Genomic DNA, 20,921 nt, shown 5'->3' with positions numbered 1-20,921 from the left:
CCCTGCTTTCCACAGTCCAGCTTTGTGGTTTTTAACACTAAATGCGGTTGCTGACCGTGTGTGTCATTTTGTCATTGCTGACGTCAGCCTTCATTTTTCTGAACAAGCCACAAAAAGGCAGCGGAAAAGTGCTTCCACATAGACGCCGTTGCGCAAAACGTGGACCAACAGCGTCATCTAGCGTCCATACGCGCCTCTAAACTGACAAGCTGGCTGGAATCCACCAATCAGAAAGCACTGTGGTGGGGACAACAAGATGCCCCCATTTGTCCAAATCATGTCAGTATGTGGCCATTTTGCTTGAATAAGAGCTACGTGACTTGCAATGGATGTGTTTTTTATTATCAGTGTCGTCTTATACTGCACATTTAGGCCTTAGTATAGACGTTCATTGATAAATAACGATTTCCTCATTTAATGGTTGGTTAATAGAGCACTGATATGATGAAGTGCATGAGGCAGGGGGTTGCAGCTGGGTCTAGTTCCCCTGAAGGTGCGCAAGGGCTCCTTTGAACGAGTCCTGCAGCTCCGTCCATTAAAACCATAAAGTCATTTAGGCCAGACGTCTAGCCAGTCGCCCGAGTTTGCTTTGTTGGTCTGCATTTGAGACAAACAAGGCAGCTTCAGCTTGGGGTTATAAAAAGTGGCATTTTTTGTGTGTGTGTCCGGGCGGAAACGCACAGGATCGGGCTTTGAAAAGTGCAGCATCCTGTCTTTATTGTTCGCCACCACAAAAAGGCAATTTAGGCCCTATAAACCAGGGAACAAATGTGAGACTCACTGTCACATTCTCATGCAGGACGGGATCAAACTATATATTTCTTTTTTTTAATGTAAGCATATTGCACACTTTTCCACGCCAAATGTTGCTGTCAATTCGTTCTTGCTTGTACAACTGTTGCGTGTACAATCAAAGGCACGCCGTAAATGCAACAGTAAACGTTTCTGTAATTGCTGGACCTCACTTTATCACTACATGAATTGAGAAGTGTGGTTAGCAAACCAGGGCTCATATTTTATTGAATAGTGCAAATTAATATTTCAGTTGTGGCATAGGCTGCACTCACAACGTTTGTGGCCTTACACAACCTACGACACGTTATGTCTGCAGGCACATAATCTCTAACATTAGTGCAACATTTGTTTTCTGGTTTGTGCAGCCATGTTATTCCTGCATTGACGGACACAAGTGAAATCCACAATCAACACAAAACACAAGAGTTTTTGGTGGTTATGTTTGTATTTGCAGATGTACTCTCTATCTACACTCTACAGTTAAAGTCGTATAGGATATTACAGTCCAAAAAAGAGATACACAACAACTATCACAAAAATACAAGACAGACAATGTGTTTTCATCCTGTACAAAATAGTCCACCTGCAACCTAAATTACGGGTGTGTGAAATACAGAGGATTTCAAGTATTCGCTTTCACTGGAGCGCCACGAGGCGCCCAATTTGTACTTTTAGAACTTCCCTTACAAAAAAAAGTATTTTAAAATGCAAATGTTGAATTAGCTTTCCTTTCATGAATTACATGAAGACAAATGTGCGTAGAAAAACAACAAGCATCAAAGAGTCTCGACGATGTGTTAAAAATGATAAATATAAAGAGAAATGAAGGGGTTGGCTTCACGTGTGCTGTCCACAGTTGTAATTATGACAATATTAGTGTTCCTTGCTGTCGCTCTTCTCTTTGTTCATTTTCTTCATCTTCATTCTCCGGTTCTGGAACCAGATTTTGACCTGCCTCTCGGTCAGATTGAGGACCCGGGCCACCTCGTAGCGGCGGTCCCTGGTAAGATACATATTGAACAAGAACTCCTTTTCCAGTTCGAGAGTCTGGTATTTTGTGTAAGGGCACCGCTTCTTCCTGGTGGAGCGGGCGTGGATCCAATTTGCCACTGGGTTATCTGCAAAGAAAATACATGTGTTCATTATTATTTACAATAATATTCATCATATTTACAATAATGTTATCAGCGAGGACATTGCGCATGAGCAGCATGGCTAAGGGTTCATAATGACAACGACAACAATGTAATTTGTGCACGCGTATGTCCCTAAAGGCGATATTAAATATTCGAAAGTCATCGCATGCACTATCTACAGCTTGCACTTATTTGCTTCCGTGTCCCCTTAACTTGTAAGTAACACCGTCGTAAAATACTCAATGCGCTTATTCACTTTATTGGCCCATAAAGTAGCCCATAGTTCAAGCCTTTACAGGTCCTCGTCTAGTGCGTTCTAGACATTCCCCAAGTTGCATGGATTGGTCATGTGAATGTATTTACACTCATTCTGCACTCGTATGATCTTATAGGTGGGGTCATGAAATAAAACATTGCTGTGTCCTCATTGGTAGGCCTAAAATGTCTGAAACTACCTGGGTCTGATACACACCCAATATTTGGACACCATAATGGCCATAATGCTGTATAAATACCTCATTCCTGTTTTCCAAAGACAAGGCAATGTATGGTTTTCTTACACCCAAATTCAACGTCTTCCTGTGGGCTTGGAGCATGTTTACAACCCCGTGAGGTTTTTATAGCCCCAGTATTATTAGCCCAGTAGCGTTTGTCTTTTATAGTTGCTATACAACCAGCAGAAAGGGGGGATGAGTGTATAATTTCACTTTACAGACGATGTCCTTCCAAGCAAGAAAAAGCTGTAAAAGTAGCTGGAACTTACTGGGGTCGAGCTCCGGTTTCTCCTCTTTATGCTTCACAGCAGCCAGCAGCTCCGGTTCGGGCGAAGGGAGGCTCTGCAACGTCTTCTCCCGCATATCCGAGGATGAGCAGTACAAATAATCCGTGTAGGTCCGCCCGGTGCTACCGAGGCAATCGCCAGCTCTGTGCTCCGAGAACGCGTCTGGCTTCAAGCCGTAATGCCTGCCGTTGCCCGGGTAGCCATGGAAAGGCACCGCTCCCGAGATGGGTTCCAGCCATGAGCGCACGTACCGCGAGTCTGTCCCTAAGTGAGCCTGGCTGTACGGATGGTAGACCATCGAGGACTGCGAGGGGGCCCACGAGGTGGGGAACACCGCAGGTTTGGGCGCGAAGCTGCATGAGGGATAGTCTCCACAGTCCGGGACTAAAGACGTGGGACGTGGGCCGGCAGGGTGCGAGGCAGGCGCCGAGAAACGAGTCGCTGCTGCTGCCGCTGCTGCTGCGAGAACCTCGTCGGTGTCATGGTTGATCAGGGAGTCCACATAATAATTACTTATGGGACCCGTGGTCGACATGTCGAAGCTTCCCAGACTCTTTTACATGCATCCGATTATTATATGGAGTGTATGTGTACTTTTTTATCTGGCCATAGAACAATCAAGGCAGGTAATTATTTCTCCGAGCTTGGCCGTCTGCGATTGGCTGCCCCCACGTCACGTGACTGTATTTACCCCACAAAAATTGTATGGCGGATCAATGCGCCACTTACCCCTGAATAGCCTTGCGCTTTACCGGATTGAACAATTTTTTCTTCTTGATAGCGGATGTCTTTACAGGTAACCTCCACAGTGATATCTGCTTGTTTTTTGGCCAATAAAACATGGTGGGGGAGTGCTAATAGAGGATCTTCGTGCAGTCGCAGTGCAGATACATGCGCACACTGCGTATGAAACTGAGCCCGGAACTATTTGATGGTGTCATCAATCTCTGCTTGGCTGCAAAATCCTCCAGCTTTATGCCGCTGCAATGGATAACATTGCAACCTTAACGTGCGTCTTACCATAAACACCACTTTCCATGTGCGTATGCGACATGTTGTTTATTTCTTTACAAGGAGCGACTGTGTTAACAGTTAAATAGACAAAAGACTGAGTCACAGGGCAAACACGGGATGCGCACAATAAAGTGTACGCTCCTTTCAAAAGGGCGCAACGACATTTCCAAAAAAGGGGATCCGGGGAAATAGCAAGGGAGAAGTGGGTCCCGACATTGTTGACAGGCAGCCCACTAGTGCAGCTATATTCCACATAGTGGCCGTTCAAGTTTTAATGCCTGTCAATAAATTTTAAGGACAACCATTTGATTGTTCATAAACGTGTCGTTAATAAGCCAGCATCCCGGTCCCTCTCTTGACATAAAAACCAACACAACTTTATACTTGTGTGTGCGTGTGTGTGTGTGCGTGTATGTGTGCATGTGACACCACACGCAGACACACACACACACACACACACACACACACACACAAAGTAAGGCTGCGCCGAGATTAGGGAGACACTGCAAACCAAAAAGGAGGTAAAAGGGTTCGTTACATTTTTTTTTAAAGCTCACATAAGGGAGGTAACGTGGGCTAATTGTGCTGATTTATCCTGCAATATACTGCCACTTGCCACTTAGCACATTCTGGTGCTTCTGCGCACAAGCAGCGGTAAGCAAACACGCTGCAATGCGGGCTACAATTAGAATAACCGATCCATTAAAGAGCCATTAAGTTTTATTTTCATTTTAAAGTTAAATATCTGCTTTCAGACTGATGCGGGGATCTGCTTCTGCATGTGATCATTTATGTCGAATGACCATTTTGACTGCGAGCATGCGCGTCATTTTTTGGGGGGCAGTTGCTTTAAATAACGTCCACGTTTATTTCAGTCCACGAGATTAATTGTACATGCTAACTAGGTTTTAATTGCAAGCTTGTGGAGTAAATTTCATTCTTCGTTGTGCTGATTAATTCAAACAGGAACAATTGGAAACGTGGGCAAATATTGACATGTGCGAGATGGTGACAAAAGAAGCAGAAAAACTAGTTTCATGTTTTACTATTTTATTCAACTACTACTGCCGGTATTTATCGTTGTGTTTGCTTTTGGGGTAGCAATGTGTGTTATGGAGTTCAGATTCAAGCATGAAATGTAAAAGGCCAGACGGCAGAGCTGAGAGTAGCTTAAGTCAAATGTTTCACCAGATGTATGCTGCTCACTATAAATTCTCCTTAACTTCAATAAGATCGTTTTAAAGTTGTGATTTTTTCCTCTGCAGGTTGAAGGTCTAAGTCTGTTTATTCTGCTGCTGCTGCCATTAAACCTCAGTGGAAAGTGTTCAGTGGCTATGTGATACTGTAGCACATATGATGCTTTAAATATGCGACATGCTTTTCAATTTGTTGTGTGTGCCTCTAATTTGAATACCTTACTGCTATTCATTTCTGCACTTATTTTTACCTTTTTGTTTTTCTACAATTAAATTGCATTAAGACATCAATAGTTATGGCAGCTTCTGCTTATTTATTCCCTCATCTCGAGTTGCAAATATTCGTGATATTTCATATTCAGATATCTTATTGACGCAGTGTCTCGCCTGTTTGCATTCCACGTTGTCAATTTATATAAACCACCTGAGCTATAAGAAGCTGTATGGTAAACAAAAAGCAATGTTTATCATCCTCCTTGTCATCGTGTAGTGCATCTAAATTAATACTGCGATGGAAAGCAAGCGTCAGTAGAATATGCTATCTCATTTAGCTTTAAATCTGTATCACATCTGAGTATAACAAACACTTAGGACGTCTTGCAAATATAACGTGCTAATATTACCGCTATGTATTAATGCATATTGTGTCCAATACCTCCCAAATTTTACTTTCTAGAGGTTTAAGGATTTTTGTTCGTTTAATAATCGACTTATGGGCAACGTATTTGTTGTTTGAAAATCTTTTTAGCAGACGAGAGTGCTTGGCCTTCTTAATATGAGAGCAAAAAGGCAAGCCATCATCATCCCAGCTAAATAAACAGTGGCCTGAATATTTCCATGCCGAGTCGTTCTTTGGATCATTATTTTGGCCCAAACTCACAAGACAGTCAGTATTAAAGAGGTTCATAGTGCAGTCACAAGGAGTCAAATATCATCACATGATGCTAAGTCGTTTATTCACTAAAAGGTGGTATTAGTATTAGTATTGTATTAGTATTAGTATTAGTATTAGTATTAGCATTAGTATTAGTATTAGTATTAGTATTAGTATTAGTATTAGTATTAGTATTAGTATTAGTATTAGCATTAGTATTAGCATTAGCATTAGTATTAGTATTCTAGTAGTATTCTGCGCTGAAATTGCAATCAGGATTTCCATAACAAATCAACCCGGCCTCAAATACATTTTTTGGCCTCAAAATAATATCACCAATCAGCAACGTGTGCTGCACATGGAGTCCAAGTCAAGTTTTAAGTTACTTTGGTCAGTAGAATTGACATTGCATTACAACAGTATGTTTTTTGAGGGATAATATTTCAATAGTTGCAACATCTTTTAAAATACATGTCTGGGCCCTAGCACACAATAATATATTTATCATTATAATTATAATATATTATAATTATATTATTATTATTATTATTATAATTACTATAGTTTGCTGATACTTTTACTGAAACAAACTCACACTTTATTTGCTATTTTCTATCATAAATCTATATATATATATACAGACATACAGGTCATACTGTATATCACGTAATGACGGTAATCCTTCCATATTATTTATACTAATTATTATTTCTAATATATTTATGGGCTCCCTGAAATGATTAATAAAAGTAAGCGTTTAAGGTTATGCCTCCTGTTATGTCCTGCAGTGTCTTGTCACACCTCTGCTGAAGTGTCGCTTGGAGGAAGTGAGCGTCTGACGACTTCAGTTCCTGTGCGCATCTACAAAGTGAAAATAAATGGCTTTATGTTTATATGGTTTTAGGGTGAACTGTTTGCGGCGCTGTAAAAGTCTTTGTGGCTGAAACATTCCAAGAGAAGACGCCCATTCACATAGCTGAATGAAAGTGACTTTGGATTCCAGACTGTCCTCCTTCTTGCAATTTGCACCGCCGCCAGGGAAACACTGACTATAGAGGATTAGAGAAGTAGTAAACATGCGGCTCGTGATGGCTACAGGAAGACTGCGAAACAACAACACAGCAAATGCTCCATCCAGACCTTGTTGGACCCCTTTAGCTTTTGCTCGTCACTTTGGCATGATTCCTTTTCTTCCCTATTTGATTGTACTGTCCACATATGCGCAAGTAAATACGTACTGCCTGAGGGGAACACAAAATGTAGGCCATGCACATGGCTGCCTGTATAATAACAGAATTAAATACAGTCAGAAAATGATCATTTGCTTCTACACTATGCGATAATGTGGCTATCACACATATAGATATAGTTATAGTTATAGATATAGATATAGATATAGATATAGATATAGATATAGATATAGATATAGATATAGATATATAGAAATATAGACAGACAGGTGACAGACAGACAGAGAGACAGATAGCGATAGGTAGACAGTAATACAGACAGACATGTCTACTCGTCCAAGCTAATGCAACACAAAGGGATGAGATGTGACTTCTTATTGGATATTATATACAGTATTTGTACATTATATATTTGACTCAAGAGTGTGTATGATTAAACATAGGTTTACGTGTTTTTCATGTAAGATTTGTAATTACATTTTTCAAGAAAATTCTCATGCTGGCACCATCAGTGTCATCAGCTGACTCGACATTGTCGAATATTGTTGCAATAGTGCATTAACTATTGTCGGTCAACTTTGTGTACAAAATAGGAAAAGTGGTTTATAATACAATTTTTAACATGCAAATGATCTTTCATTGGAAAATCAATACATGCTAATCAATACATAGGCTATAACGGTGTGATTACTATATTAATGTTGACTGCAAGAGGCACAAATATTGTTATTGTTTTAGATATTAAAATTTGGCCCAAATTCGTGTGTGGTTTACTGAGAATAGTTGTGACATATTCTTAATACGAAATGCAAATGACCTTAAAACAATGAAAACTGGCTCAATGTAACGACTATCAATAGTATTGTCGTTTTCAGCACACTTGGTCCCTCTTTGTGTATGATTAAGTGAGTGTTGTAGTTACACACCTACTTAAAGAATACAGTAAGTGTAAGAAATGCATATTATTAGCTCATAAATGCTAAATGTTTGATACAAACATGCAAAAGGGCTGCCATGAGTTCAGCACTGGCGTGTATGCAGCACAATTCTGAAATAAAACCCCTCCAACAAGGTGACGAACATGAAGCAGCATAAATTGAAAGCCTCAGACATATTGATTTTTTATATCCATCTGTGTGTCTATCCATCCAACCAGCCATGCATGCATCCGTCCATCAATGGCAGATGTCTTTTGTTTACAAGCTCGTGTGTTTACCACATGCAACACAGTAGCAGCAAATGAAGATCATTACACCCCTGTGCACACATTGCAGCGGCATGGTCGTTTACAGTGACATTTGAGGGGATCTAAACCCTTTAAGGGGTTGAAATTAGGATGAAATTGTGCCCCTTGATGAAGACGAACTGACGTAATCAAGGCAGTTTCTTGTTGCCGAGTCAGGAAGCCAACCCCAACAACATGAAACTACCTAAACCACGCTTCAGTTTCGCGAAAAAGGGGTAAAAATCCACGAGACGGCACGCAAAAAGACAGTGGCACCAGAAGACAACGGCGAGTATTGCAAACAATACAAACAGACCAGTCACCAGGCTGCAGACTTTCTAAACACCAGCTGGATCGCTCTGTCCCTCTCACACACACAGACACACACATACAGACACAAAACAGCAAATAAAATAATAATAATAATCCCAATCCGCATATATTGCACCGTAACTACATGGTTTAAATGGGCAAAATGTCTCAGGCAAAAGCATATTTATCCAGGCAACAAACAGCAGCACACACAAGTTGTCATAAAGTATAAAGAGGCATGCATGCTTCCAGAGCTATCACAAAGTCACCACCCGCTGAGAGATGTGCCACACTCTCTCCAAAAACAGGAATATGAAAGATTAGGTGAAATAAACCGTGTCCTACCTTGACTTGCTTCCAATAGACGCCTCTCCTGTCCACGTGTTCTCCCACCCTGATGGATGTATGTGCTCCTCCATGCTTGTCCTTCTTATCCTCCATCTTTCCTTTATCCCGGCTGCAGCCTCCATGCAGCCTCCCAGCGTGGATCGTGCACTTTGCAGCCAGTGCTGTGTGCAGGATTTGCCCTCCTTCTCGCCGCACACCTTTTAAGCGCATCTTTACTGCTGCAGCACATTATATTTGCAGATCATAAAATCCACCCCCAACGCTTTCCAGGGCGAAGCTGACATTAGAATTTTATGACCTTGACTTACTGTGGTCACCTGGATAATATTTAAATCAAGGTTATGGTCTCCCGCTTCTATTAAAAGTGGCCTGGTGCTCTCTCTCTCCTTCTATCTGTCTTCCCTTCTTCACACTTTTTGCAGGGACAACTTGGCTCACATTGCTCCCCTCTGTGGGTTGTTTTGACGCGGCTGGCCGTGACGTGGCTGCTTGGGCATCTCGTGCACGTGCACAAGTGGACGCGTGCATGTCATCGACACACAGCTCCTTTTTTTCCTCCCAAAAACAAACGTCCGTGGGTTTTTTTTCAGCCCAAAAAAATCTGGCTTTAAGAGTTTATAAGAAGGCACACCTCTATGTGTGTGTGTTAAGGTGAAGTTTATGAATGGTGTGTACGTGTATGTAGTGTGCGCGTGTGGGTGTGTGCATGCGTGTGCGTGTGTGTGTGTGTGTGTGTGATGATGTTTCTAGATGTAGTGATAGACAGCGCCATGCTCCCTATGGCGACTCTCCCTGCTCAGCTTTTTGAGCTTCATGCGTCTGTTCTGGAACCAGATCTTGACCTGTCTGTCGGTCAGGTTGATACTCCTGCTGATCTCCAGGCGGCGCTCGCGGGACAGATACATGTTGAACAAGAACTCCTTCTCCAGCTCCAGCGTCTGGTGCTTGGTGTAGGGACACCTCTTCTTCCTTCCATTCTTGGCTTTTAGCCAGTTTCCGGTGGTCTTCCCCGTGGAAGGATCTGTCCCACAGAGACAAAGACAGACATGAGGCAACTTGAGTCTAGTCTGCACAATTAAAAAAAAAACGTCATAGCCTGCTATAGCATGATAGCTTGAATTCAATCTGTGTATCGATCTATCATAGCATAAACATTGGTGCACAACGTACAGAAATGTACAATAACAAAACGTGTATATTTTAGAGCCATGCTGCCTAAACATAATCATTATTGGAGCTTTAGCATCTCCTAAAGAAAGAAAATATGCATTGCTTTTAAACCGCACACTCAACTAAACCCTGATTTAACCACACAGCATGCATGAGTGTATGCAGTACAGCACACACTTTAGAGTCATATCACATGATTATCTGCTGTGAATTGAATTGTACTATATAATGTATTCCAATGTAACTCGTATGCACGTTCCAAACCAATTAGAACTTTACCAATACCGTTACCAGCTATCTAACTATTGTATCCATCGATAGGGGTCACGGCTGTTAGCGAGCATGTCTCCCGGTGCTGCATTGCTGCAGTGGCTGTGCATAGCTAACAATGACCTTTGAAAATACAAGCCTTACCTGGATAACAACTCTTATTTTGACAAGAGAACATGCTTCCTGTTACAATCACCTCTGCTTCGGTTTTTAATTAAATTGAATTAGGATGAACCCTGTAAGCACTTCCATTGTGGTTGTTTTACTGTCGGTGTTGGACCTCAGACACACATAAAGGTTTATTACTTTGGTGCACTATGAGCCAAAGGTGTTGTGTATAGGAGCTGCATCCTAAAAGCTGAAATACAACAAATATTTGGACTGATAAAACAGGCATTTTTTTATCAAGACAAAATTGTGTCTTTAAAGAGATTCCATGGAGTTAATTTCCACACACACACACACACACACAGCACAGCTACAATTAACCTACTGTGAACACTCGGTGTGTGGCGCATTTCATCACCACAAAACATTTCATTCAGAAACACACTGATCGGAATGGGGAAAAACACAACACAGTGATTCAAATCACAGCTAAAGAACGGAAAGCTGTACAGCAGTTTAACAAGCGCACATGGGAACAATAACGCGAGCCTAATCAGTAAAAATTGCATTAGTCGACTCTTACTTAAAAGATTATTTAAGACGGGCAAAAACAAGTCGTGCACGAGCATTCACTTAAAAATAATTGTATTGTAAAAGTGGAACGACACAGGACGTTGTCGCCCCGGTGTAAGAGTGTAAATGCATTTAAATAAATCTTCTGGCAAAGTGCAATCTTGAGAAATGTTGCCCGGGGCTTTTTTTCTCTCTCTTAAACAAACTAAAGCACCGTGATTTTAAAAAAGATATATATACATATGATAATAATAAAGGTGTCGTATTTTACGTTGATAGCACAATTTGGAGGCGTAAATGATGACAGTTTAAAATGTAGATGTAGGTGAAAGAATGACAGCGTGTGTTTATTTGATGATAAGTGCTTGTCTCACATTGTCACATTAATGCAAAGGTGTTAATGCCGCAGGCTGCACAACCCCAGCTGTGTCAAATAGCTGCATTATTGCCCTATCCTCCACTCAATAGTGAGAGGAGAAGGGGGAGTGAAACACAATAATGCTGCTGTACCTTTTAATTCCGTATCCGAGTCATTTGAGCAGCTGTCATTTTTGGCCTTCTGCTTCCTGTCCTGACTGTCATCCTCCGCCTTGCCAACTTCCCGGACGGACTGCTGGCTCAAACCCGGCTCTGCCGCGGCTAAGGGGGTGAGGGAGAATCCGGAGGGGGGCTGCTGGTCGTCCGGCTGATGTGTCCTCTCGGCGTCGTACACCTGGAAGGAGCTGCTGGGCTGGGACCCGCAGCTATTGTCCCCCAGCCGGATGTAGACGGCCGGCTCTGTTGTGTCCTTGCTCTTATTGCTGTCATCCGGATAGCGGCCACAAAACGCCTCCTCTTTGACGTTGCACGGTTGTAAACACGGGGCAACAGGTTGTGAGTCCCCTCCGGACTTGGAGCTCCATGCGGCCAGCTGCGCGGGCAGGTAGGGCCCATCGTGGAAGCTACCGAGCGGGAGGCCACCGCCGGGAAGCCCATCAGCCCTGGAGAGGGAAGACGCCGCCACCTTGGTCACGTTTCTCCCACCGGAGTAGCTGTAGTCCGGGGCGGCGTGAATGTACATCCCGGGCCCGCTGGAGTAACCGTCGCCCCTATAGGATAATGATCCTCCCATTAAGGAATCCATCAGGAAGTTTCCAGTTGCTATGTTATTGGGACATGACATTTTTTTACCGCCACTGCTGGATCCTTCCAAGAGAATCAGGACAGTAGGATGCTGACATCTTTTGGGGAGGGGGGGGGGCACAAAAAATATATCAGGAACATAATTATGGATGCTGGGAGACTTGGTCATGTGATTTTCAGACCAATAGCGGCGTGGAAGTGGCCTTGATGCTCCAGACTGCTGTGACGTCAGCGCGGTCAAGTTGGGAAGGAAGAGGCGTTTGTGGTGGAGCAAGAGCGACACCCGGTGGCCAAGGGCAGGGTAGGACAACAAGGCCTCAGCATGGCAGACAAAGGGAGGCTGCTGCAGCTGACGTTATTCTCACACCAACTACGTGGCTTTTGGGGCATATTTGTCTTCAGCCAAAGTCTTTCTTGTTAGCAATATTTGTAAAAGACCAGCTTGATGGAGACGAAACGATAGACGGTTTGGCATTTGCCTTTTTTTTTTACATATGCCACCAGGAGGTAAGAAAGAACGTCTATCGGACATTTCCCTCAAAATATCAAACTGTACAGTAGGAGTGAATTAAAACGGTGGAATTCGATGTTTTTACTGCCCTGACCTGCTTCCTATTTGCTGAAAGGCGCATGATTGTATTATTAAGTACACATATTACGAATTCAGCAGTGATCCTAAAATGTTTACTTTGCCAACCGTCAACACACAGTGATGATTCCTCACTGTCTTTAAATAATTCTTACATAATGAGATACATTTTTACAACCTGAAATGAACAAAGGTAACACTATTTGTTAGCTAAATCAAATATTCCATGAAATGGTGTAGTAAGCCTTCAGTATTAATATCATTATATATTATTAATATTATTTTGGGAACAAAAGTGGCACAAGTGTTTGCTTTTTGTTTGTTTCACTTTTGGCAATCATCATTTTTACAGCCTCATAAATAATCCACACTCATGAAATAATTGAGGTATGGCTATTTACAGTCGTGTTATTTTTGATGACATTGCTGTTGCGAGCAATGTGCTTTCAATTTGGCGGTGGTCATACTGTACGTCGGAGTGCACTGTTTATTTTATTTCTGGGCGCGAGGAGCTGGTGTGTGTATATTTACCACAGCAATCGATTCATAAATAAAATAATGAGACTTTTAAAAAAATCCAGTGTGTCGTGAAACATACGGCAACAGACATGCTAGTAAAGTGTGAAGCAACTTGAAGTTATTGTGATTTGTCTGCACAGAAGTGTACGCATGGTTTGACCCCTACTGCGATGCGTTTAATCTGTGGTGATGACTCTTGTGTGTGAAAACAATGTGGTTAGCACATGACACTTGTGTCTGTCTGCTGTAATCAGTGTTTCGTCTCTCGGACAGGCTTTGCAGCAGTTTACTAACAGTGTTCCTGAAGGTATCTGTGTAACAGTTAAACAAAACAATAATGGTTTCATTATAATTATTTTTAAAAATATATATTTTATGAAAAAGACATAGCATTCCCGTGTTTGACTTCATGTAAAATAAGATTTAGAAAAGCACATTAGCACACACACGCAACACTTCAAAGAGCATTGAACGAGTTGAACCAGTTTCAAACGAAAAGTTATTATCAACATGCAAAGGCCCCGTGACCTTATTGATGGCAAACACATACGCTGAACATGTGACAGCCATGAGCTTTGTGAATTAAAGATGGAAATAATATAAGTCACTGTGTCTCTGTGTGTTCTTTTCTATGGTTTAATGTTAAACTGGAGCTTTTGCCAACTCAAACAAATAGACAGAAATGTGTCACACACGTCACGTCTGCCGGCTCCACCCGGGGGAGGGCAAAACAAAAGGGTAGGGAGCACTTCTATATGTTAAAAGTTAAGAAAAATGGATTCTGTAAATGCCGCATATGTGACGGTCAAGTTGTGTGTCGCTTCACACTTGAGGGCTGCATTTGAGACTGCCCAGACAGAACAGTGTGTGTGTATATGTGTATATGTGTGTGTGAATGTGTGTGTGTGTGTGTGTGTGTGTGTGTTGAGGGGAAAGGATTTTTTCATTTGTGGTGCCACAAATATATTTGAATAAAATGAAAAATAACGGGTCGCAACAGTTATTTAGATGGGGCACAACATATCATAACATATAACGAACCTAACGAGTCTATAGCACACACAAACACAATATGTGCAGTAATATGACACTGGAATGTGAGAATGTAGTCATTGTTGAGCCACGCTGTATTAATGCCACAAGTGAACGAAACAACGCGAAGACACGTGCATTCTTGCTGTCTAAATGCTTTTTGCACCTCTGTGACATATTTTTTGGGCCACTCGCACACGAGGCATGAATGACAGCGTGAGTTTAGCGGGGTATTTACATTTGTTCTAAGTACAACCTTGCACTTTCACCAGTACATTTCCGTCATATTGATGGATAAACTGCAGGCTGTTATTTTTTGTAAGCTACGATGACTGTCGGGAGCTGCGTGACAAGAAGCTGCATCCTGCCCATATGAGTGAGTGTGTTATTGCACAAATCAAGAAGTACCTGGGCGACACCACTAATTTGCTCCTGGCAGCCTCTTTAAATATCTTGCGAGGAAACTTGTGCTTTGTGTCCTCTTTCATGGTGCTGTCCACTGCGTGCACAAGTGCAAATTTATGGCGCCAGAATCATGTACCTTCTTAATTAAAAACCAGAGCGGCAAGCGCCGTCCAAGGAGAGCAATCGTACATTATTAAATGTTAAAACACACACACCTAAACACACCTCAGCAACACTACATGACGAATGGTCCAAAAACTCCTTGCCTTTGACTGAATGAATAAGAGAATGAATTATTTGCGAGGGGAAGCTGACGAATTTGCTAATGTAAATGAGAGCGTTTTTGAGGGTTATTTGTGCAGCAATAACAAGGAGCTCGTTTTATTGCGTTGAACTGTTTATTGCCCCATAGAACAGGATTGGTGCTGAGATGTGAGTAGGACACTCTAGTATAAAATCAGTCAAAAGCCTTCAACACATTTGCTTGTGGAGGAAAAACACAAACATGTAGTCACTTCATTTAAAAAATGTATAGAAAACTGCAACATTTTTTTTGTATTATAAAATAAATGGCAACACTAGAAAGAAAATGTTTTTTGGGCCAAAATTGACAATAGATTCTCTTTTGAATTATGTAGAATTTTTCTATTGTTCTTTACTAGCATTTTGAGGGTATTTAATTACCAAACACTGTCTGGCTCTCCGCGCAGCCAGTGTTTAAAGGTGGTTGGTTTATGTATTATTTCAAAGGTGGTTGCACTGTAGTTCCCCACGCTGCCACTGTATTCTATCTGAGTTCTGAGTCATAGTTTTTTCGTCATCTACCCAGGAACCAAACGACTATCTAATTTTAAATGCCGACAATTGACCAAAATAAAAGAAAGCAACTGTTTTTTTTTGCAGGATTGTGGGTTGTAATTAGAAAGCAGTTTTTATGCAGTATATTTTCATTTTCCTTTAAACTTTGAAGGTTTAATCTCCTACATAAAAAACACGGTTATTTGCCTCCAACCACAACACGCAAGTACACAAGTTAGGGTGACACATTCCTGCAGAAGACCAAACGAGGAAGAATTTTGTTATACCGTGATGTCACCGTCCACATCAGGAAACATGTTCAACATCTCGTGGAGGAAAGAAAACGGCACATACAGAAGCCTTGGTGGCTTGTGGGGTGGGGGTGGGAAGGGTGAATTTTGGCTAGCCCCCGTGTGGCAAAGAGAGGCAACACTGGCAAGAGCTACTTGAAATGGTCCAGGGCCAAGGTTGATGGGTGTAGCCAAGGGTGGGTGAGAGAGTGGGGGGATTTTCCTGCAGCCTTGATCTCTGTAGTGTATGCTTTGGACACCCCCTCTCCCCCTTCTGACAGCATTGCACATTATGAATGATTATGATTAGAACCCCCCCTCAAAAAAAAGTCAGCATAAAAGAGGAAGTGTATGTCACGTGGACAAAACAAGCTCCACCCACTCTTTTTTCTGTTAGGATAATACACAGCTTGACCACTGGGTCAGTGTTAACCTAAAATTAGTCGTATTCATGCAGAATTAAACACTTAACTATGCATGTAAGATAGCCATAATATAACAGATTGTTACAGGAGCTAAAAAGGCAGCAATCAAACGAGACTCTCTCTCTCATACACACACACAAGCAAAATACAGGTATAGATAGCATCAAACATGGCTGGAGAGGAGAAAGTCTACAGGCACAATAAAGCCTATTTACTGGGCGTCCCCAAGTAGGCTAAGTTACCTGCTGTAGGTTTTAACGCGAGGGGTCAAAGTTGAAGCCTGCACACATTCCAGGTTCTGTTCCCATTCATTCCCATTGGCCAGTTCAGACTGCACTGCGCGAGCACACACACACACGCACACACACACACGCACGTATATCCGGGCTGAAGGAGGGAGGGAAAGGGAGCTCCTTGATTCCACTTTATTGCAGCGGGTTAAAGGTGAAGGCCTTGACATTATTGAAGTTCAAAGACTAGATTTCATTATAAAATGTAGTGCAGTGGACGTATAAGGAATAATGTGCAGACATTATAAGAAGAACATGAGGAAAAAATGAAACGTGACAAAACATGTTCAATTTCCTTTCCACTGACTTCTCTTGTAGACAACATCTGCTGAAAAAAAGAATTTATTAAGCAATGGAATGGGTGGGGAGTTTAAACTAAAATTTGATAAGACTGGTATCACAGTTTTGCAAAAAATACACGGTGGTGTGCAGAAGGGGGTCGGGGGTATGCATACTTGCACCCCGTCCGAGTTCATGTCGAAAGCTCTTGGCAAATGTACCCCCCTCGGACATGCAGCCTTGCATGTTTACTATTTACTGCGGAAGAGAACGCCTTTTCGGCCCGAACAGAAGGTGCAATTAAGAGTAAAAAATAGCCATTTAGTGCCTCTGTCTTTATGGTGGTGTCTAGACTGGACAACAAGAGTGGGGATTCCATTTAGTGGGCACTAAAAGAGGTTATCATTGCACTCTCTGTCTTTCCAGTTTTGGTGGAAAGCAGCATTGGCCCCTTTAAAGCAGCTTAAAATAGCAAGAAAAATCAGAGCAAGGCAGTATAGCAGTATAATGTTGACACTAATCTGTTTTACGCACGTTGCAATGTCCATCAAACATGAGCATGGACACAAGTTACGAGACAAATGCGTTATGAATGCAAGCCATATACACACATTTATAGGCAGATGTTATTTCAGGCGGGATATAAATGAATGCAAACCGTACAAAAAGCACAAAAAGTCATCCTTTTTGCCTATATGCTTTGAGTTTATTTCATAGGTATTATATTAATGATACACAGGTCGACAGTGTGCCCCCCCGCTATATGGAATCAAAAGCACCAAATAATTTAACGAGTATTGGTATTAAAGCTGTTAAAGGAGTGTGGGCAGTGTTGTGAAGAATAGCAGCAGGGAGATGTAGAGAGAGAAACATATTTACAAGTGCATTGCATTGGCTACTCTGTACAATAGAGGCGTGTGTGTGTCGTGGGGTATAATTTCACAGATTGGACGTCACATTTGTCATTGCATATGTTTATATTTATATATGTGTATATATGTGTGTATATATATATATATATATATATATATATATATATATATATATATATATATATATATATATATACACACACACACACACACACACACACACTCTGGTCAAGAAATACTTAGAATATGATATGCTATGTACATGGACCAGAGGGGAGAGCCAATAGTTGCGCAGTAAGGGTTCAAACTATTACAAACTATTACATTTAAAAAAAATGTGGACATTTGGAATAAACATAAAATAGACATATTCAATACCAGCATAAGTGATTATTTTTAATAATTATTATAGGCCTATTTTCTGAGAACCAGCTAGAAATTCACCGCCACCCGTGCGCAATAAGAAAATGGCAACTTTTTACCTCATGCAGGCCTAAAAAAAAGTCCACATTGCACTGTTTGTGATACAGCGTCCCCCCCCCCCTCCCCTTATGAGAGGATGCTTTTGAAGCCCACGTTTACAATAGTTTGACGTGAGTGGATATAGGTGAGCTTCAGTGCCACTGACCGAGACTGTGGCAATGCACGCTGCCCACTCACAACAGGGGGTTCCCGGAGAAGTACTGCAGGCGATCCCTGCTTAGCTTTTTCTCCTTCATTCGTCTATTTTGAAACCAAATTTTAACCTGGCGGTCAGTGAGGTTTAGCATGCGGGAGAGCTGCAGACGTTTCTCCTTGTTGATGTAAACGTTGAAGAAGAACTCTCGCTCCAGCTCTCGGATTTGGAACTTGGAATAGGGACACCTCTTCTTCCTTGTACGCGGAGTGCCTGTAAAATAGATACAATTGATATATATTATCCCATATATATATTTATGGGCAATATACAAACAATGCAAAATAAAGTAACTGTGTATAAAAATACACTAAGGGTGATGCGCCTTGTGTGTCATTGGGAGATGAGGCTAAGAGCGTTAAATATTTCAACCGTTTGGAGTAAATAACAGCAAGTGACAGCATCTAAGCATGTGTTTATCTGTTATGAATTGACGACAACAAAATGCATTTCACCGCATTATGTGCCCTTGCATTCCACTGGAGCTGAACTAACAATTTACACACTCTTGGCACTCAGCAGAAATGTATTTGGCCACATTTGCAATGGCCTTTGCAGTCCTCCGTGGACCTATAACTTACTCGCAAACAGGTGACTAGGGGAATTTGAATTTTGTTAGTAATTGTTTTTGGTGCAGGAAAACAATACATTATGCAAAAGGGTCAACGTCTTACCAAAAAAATTAACCAAAGGCAAAAAAATATATGGTTAGTGCTGAAGTGAGGGGAAAAATGGAATCGCACATGTTTATAAGTGCTACAAATCCACATTTCCTCTTATAAAACTCCCACTTATCCTTTTGGCTGTGTTGGGCCAGCATGCATGCATGCGTCTACTAAGACAGTGTGCAACATGGACGCGCATGGACGGTCAAAAAGCCATGCAGCCTTTTTTAACATTTCACAAGACGCCAACAGCAATGTTCTGCCCAATTGGCTTTTACACATCTACGGCGGGTACAAGAAGAAGAAAGCAAATCCCTTAATAAAACGCCCAATGCAAGTTCACGATCAAAGTTACCATTTGTCACAATAGCGTTGTCTCTCTTTATAAAAAAAAAGCCACACACAGACTGTCCCAGTATGGAGTGTGTATAACATGGCCATTTTTGAAGCGCTTTCCCATCGTAAAAATTCTTCTCATTGCAAGAAAGAGCTTTTGTGAGGTTATAATAAAATCCTTTGAATGCTTATAAAACTCCACATAAAATGAGAGCGACAAAACAGCGGGCTAGTCCCCTTAACCTCTTCCCCCATTTTACAGCTTATACCTACTGGAGTGGCTGCTCTTGGTTCCGGTGCCTTCCTTGGTGGCTGCGGAGGACGACGTGCAAGAACCCGAGTTGGTGTGCTCCTCATCCGGATCGTCGTCTTCTGCGTCTTTGTCCTGCTCCGAGGCTGCCTGAACAGAGCCTGCTGAGGCGGACTGCTGTGGCTGCTGCTGGGGATCGCCACCACCACTGCCACCGCCACCGCCTTGCAGCTTCCCCCCCTCCGCCTTTTGTAAACAAGTGTCCGTCTGATTGTCCGTGCTGCTGCAGTACGCCGTCTCGAAAAAGCGATCGAAGCCCTGCGGGAGGACGTTGTTCTTGGCCACGCCGGAGTAGAAGCCCGCAGAGGGGTGGTTGGAGCCCGGGTGGTGGTGGTGGTGGTGATGTGCATGGTGGTGGCTGTACACGCTCTCGTTCTTCATGAGCATTTCTGTCATGGTGGACGGCGGAAGGCAGTCCCTATGCACCAGCTCCTCTCCAGCCGAGTAGCACGATGCGTAGTTGCTCCGGTGGTGCCATTTACTGGCCGGGTCCAAACCGTAGGACACCTCCCGAACCGGCTGCACTTGAGAGAGGTTAGTAGAGTATGGGTAGCTGATCTGACGGGACGGGGCCTGCGGTAAGAAGGACGAGACGGCGGAGAACTCGGGCACGTAGTAAGTGCAGCTGGGGAGGTAGAGATTGGACGCGCAGCCCGTCCTGTCTCCAAATTCGGATGTCCGGTCCTTGCGCGTCTGGGAGCAGAAGTTGCCCAGGTTCACAGAGTTAAACATCTTTCGCGCTCCGTCGATAAAGATGTTTTGGAAACGAGCTGCAGCAGTAGAGAAAAATTTGGGAAGGCGAGATGACGCGCAATCCGTCTAAGTCGCCTGGCGGACACGTGATCGAAAGTAGATATTGTCATATATCAATTTGGAAGAGTTGCATGTGTAGGAGTGGTTGGGGTTTGTTACATCCACGGGGGGTGGGTTGGTGTGGTGGTGGTGGTGGTGGTGGTGGTGGAGTGGTTCAAACGAATCATTTTCATACACAACCACCAAAATCAGGACCTGCAGATTTGATTTGACAATTAGTCATCTATACTTTGTGCGTGTGTTTGTTGTGTTTATGTTCATGGGAACACACATAATGTACTTATATGCACATTGTGTGTATACAGTATTGTGGGGGTTTACAGGTAAGACACTATTATTATTATTGTTATCATCATTATTGTTATTGTCAGAAGTCCATGGTCATCCCTGTGTATAATTTCCTCAACATTACATTTTACCCACAGTATTATTGACACTGACATTTACGCACAGTAATATAAAATATGCCTTTGGAAAGTGACTATGGAGGCATGTCAGTGAGAGTGGC

The 20,921-nt window shown here is 42.4% G+C and overlaps 4 protein-coding genes across 4 annotated transcripts in view; all 4 read right to left on the bottom strand.

Moving 5' to 3' along the window:
• LOC129178481 (homeobox protein HOX3-like) overlaps positions 1-9,011 on the bottom strand; it is a 50,588-nt gene extending 41,577 nt beyond the window's left edge. Inside the window, exon 1 of the mRNA XM_054770769.1 lies at positions 8,869-9,011. The gene's annotated coding sequence lies outside the window, so the exon portion shown is untranslated. The remainder of the gene's footprint in view (positions 1-8,868) is intronic.
• Positions 1,245-3,336, bottom strand: hoxc9a (homeobox C9a). The gene is made up of 2 exons (XM_054770703.1): positions 2,695-3,336; positions 1,245-1,913 (listed from the first exon to the last, which is right to left on the bottom strand). Exons 1-2 carry the CDS (start codon positions 3,245-3,247, stop codon positions 1,669-1,671), a joined length of 798 nt encoding a protein of 265 aa, XP_054626678.1. The 5' UTR covers positions 3,248-3,336; the 3' UTR covers positions 1,245-1,668.
• Positions 9,012-9,508: 497 nt separating the features above from the next.
• On the bottom strand, positions 9,509-12,169 carry hoxc10a (homeobox C10a). Its single transcript, XM_054770797.1, has 2 exons — positions 11,503-12,169; positions 9,509-9,892 (listed from the first exon to the last, which is right to left on the bottom strand). Exons 1-2 carry the CDS (start codon positions 12,152-12,154, stop codon positions 9,618-9,620), a joined length of 927 nt encoding a protein of 308 aa, XP_054626772.1. The 5' UTR covers positions 12,155-12,169; the 3' UTR covers positions 9,509-9,617.
• Positions 12,170-18,269: 6,100 nt separating this feature from the next.
• On the bottom strand, positions 18,270-20,347 carry hoxc11a (homeobox C11a). The gene is made up of 2 exons (XM_054782159.1): positions 19,564-20,347; positions 18,270-18,502 (listed from the first exon to the last, which is right to left on the bottom strand). Exons 1-2 carry the CDS (start codon positions 20,330-20,332, stop codon positions 18,270-18,272), a joined length of 1,002 nt encoding a protein of 333 aa, XP_054638134.1. The 5' UTR covers positions 20,333-20,347.
• Between the last annotated feature and the right edge of the window lie 574 nt (positions 20,348-20,921).

This window comes from Dunckerocampus dactyliophorus, chromosome 1, assembly GCF_027744805.1.
Source record: "Dunckerocampus dactyliophorus isolate RoL2022-P2 chromosome 1, RoL_Ddac_1.1, whole genome shotgun sequence".
Taxonomy (NCBI): domain Eukaryota; kingdom Metazoa; phylum Chordata; class Actinopteri; order Syngnathiformes; family Syngnathidae; genus Dunckerocampus; species Dunckerocampus dactyliophorus.
The sequence above is the reverse complement of the archived record's forward strand: the minus strand, read 5'-3'. Positions and strand labels throughout refer to the sequence as shown.

What these genes read in the sequence shown, in the direction of transcription:
- hoxc9a (XM_054770703.1), bottom strand. Translation starts at nt 3,247, where the DNA reads ATGTCGACCACGGGTCCCATAAGTAATTATTATGTGGACTCCCTGATC. An exon ending in GAAACCGGAGCTCGACCCCA is followed by an intron (nt 1,914 to 2,694) that starts GTAAGTTCCAGC and finishes TTTTCTTTGCAG; the next exon opens with ATAACCCAGTGGCAAATTGG.
- hoxc10a (XM_054770797.1), bottom strand. Translation starts at nt 12,154, where the DNA reads ATGTCATGTCCCAATAACATAGCAACTGGAAACTTCCTGATGGATTCC. An exon ending in CTCGGATACGGAATTAAAAG is followed by an intron (nt 9,893 to 11,502) that starts GTACAGCAGCAT and finishes TCTGTGGGACAG; the next exon opens with ATCCTTCCACGGGGAAGACC.
- hoxc11a (XM_054782159.1), bottom strand. Translation starts at nt 20,332, where the DNA reads ATGTTTAACTCTGTGAACCTGGGCAACTTCTGCTCCCAGACGCGCAAG. An exon ending in AACCAAGAGCAGCCACTCCA is followed by an intron (nt 18,503 to 19,563) that starts GTAGGTATAAGC and finishes TCTATTTTACAG; the next exon opens with GCACTCCGCGTACAAGGAAG.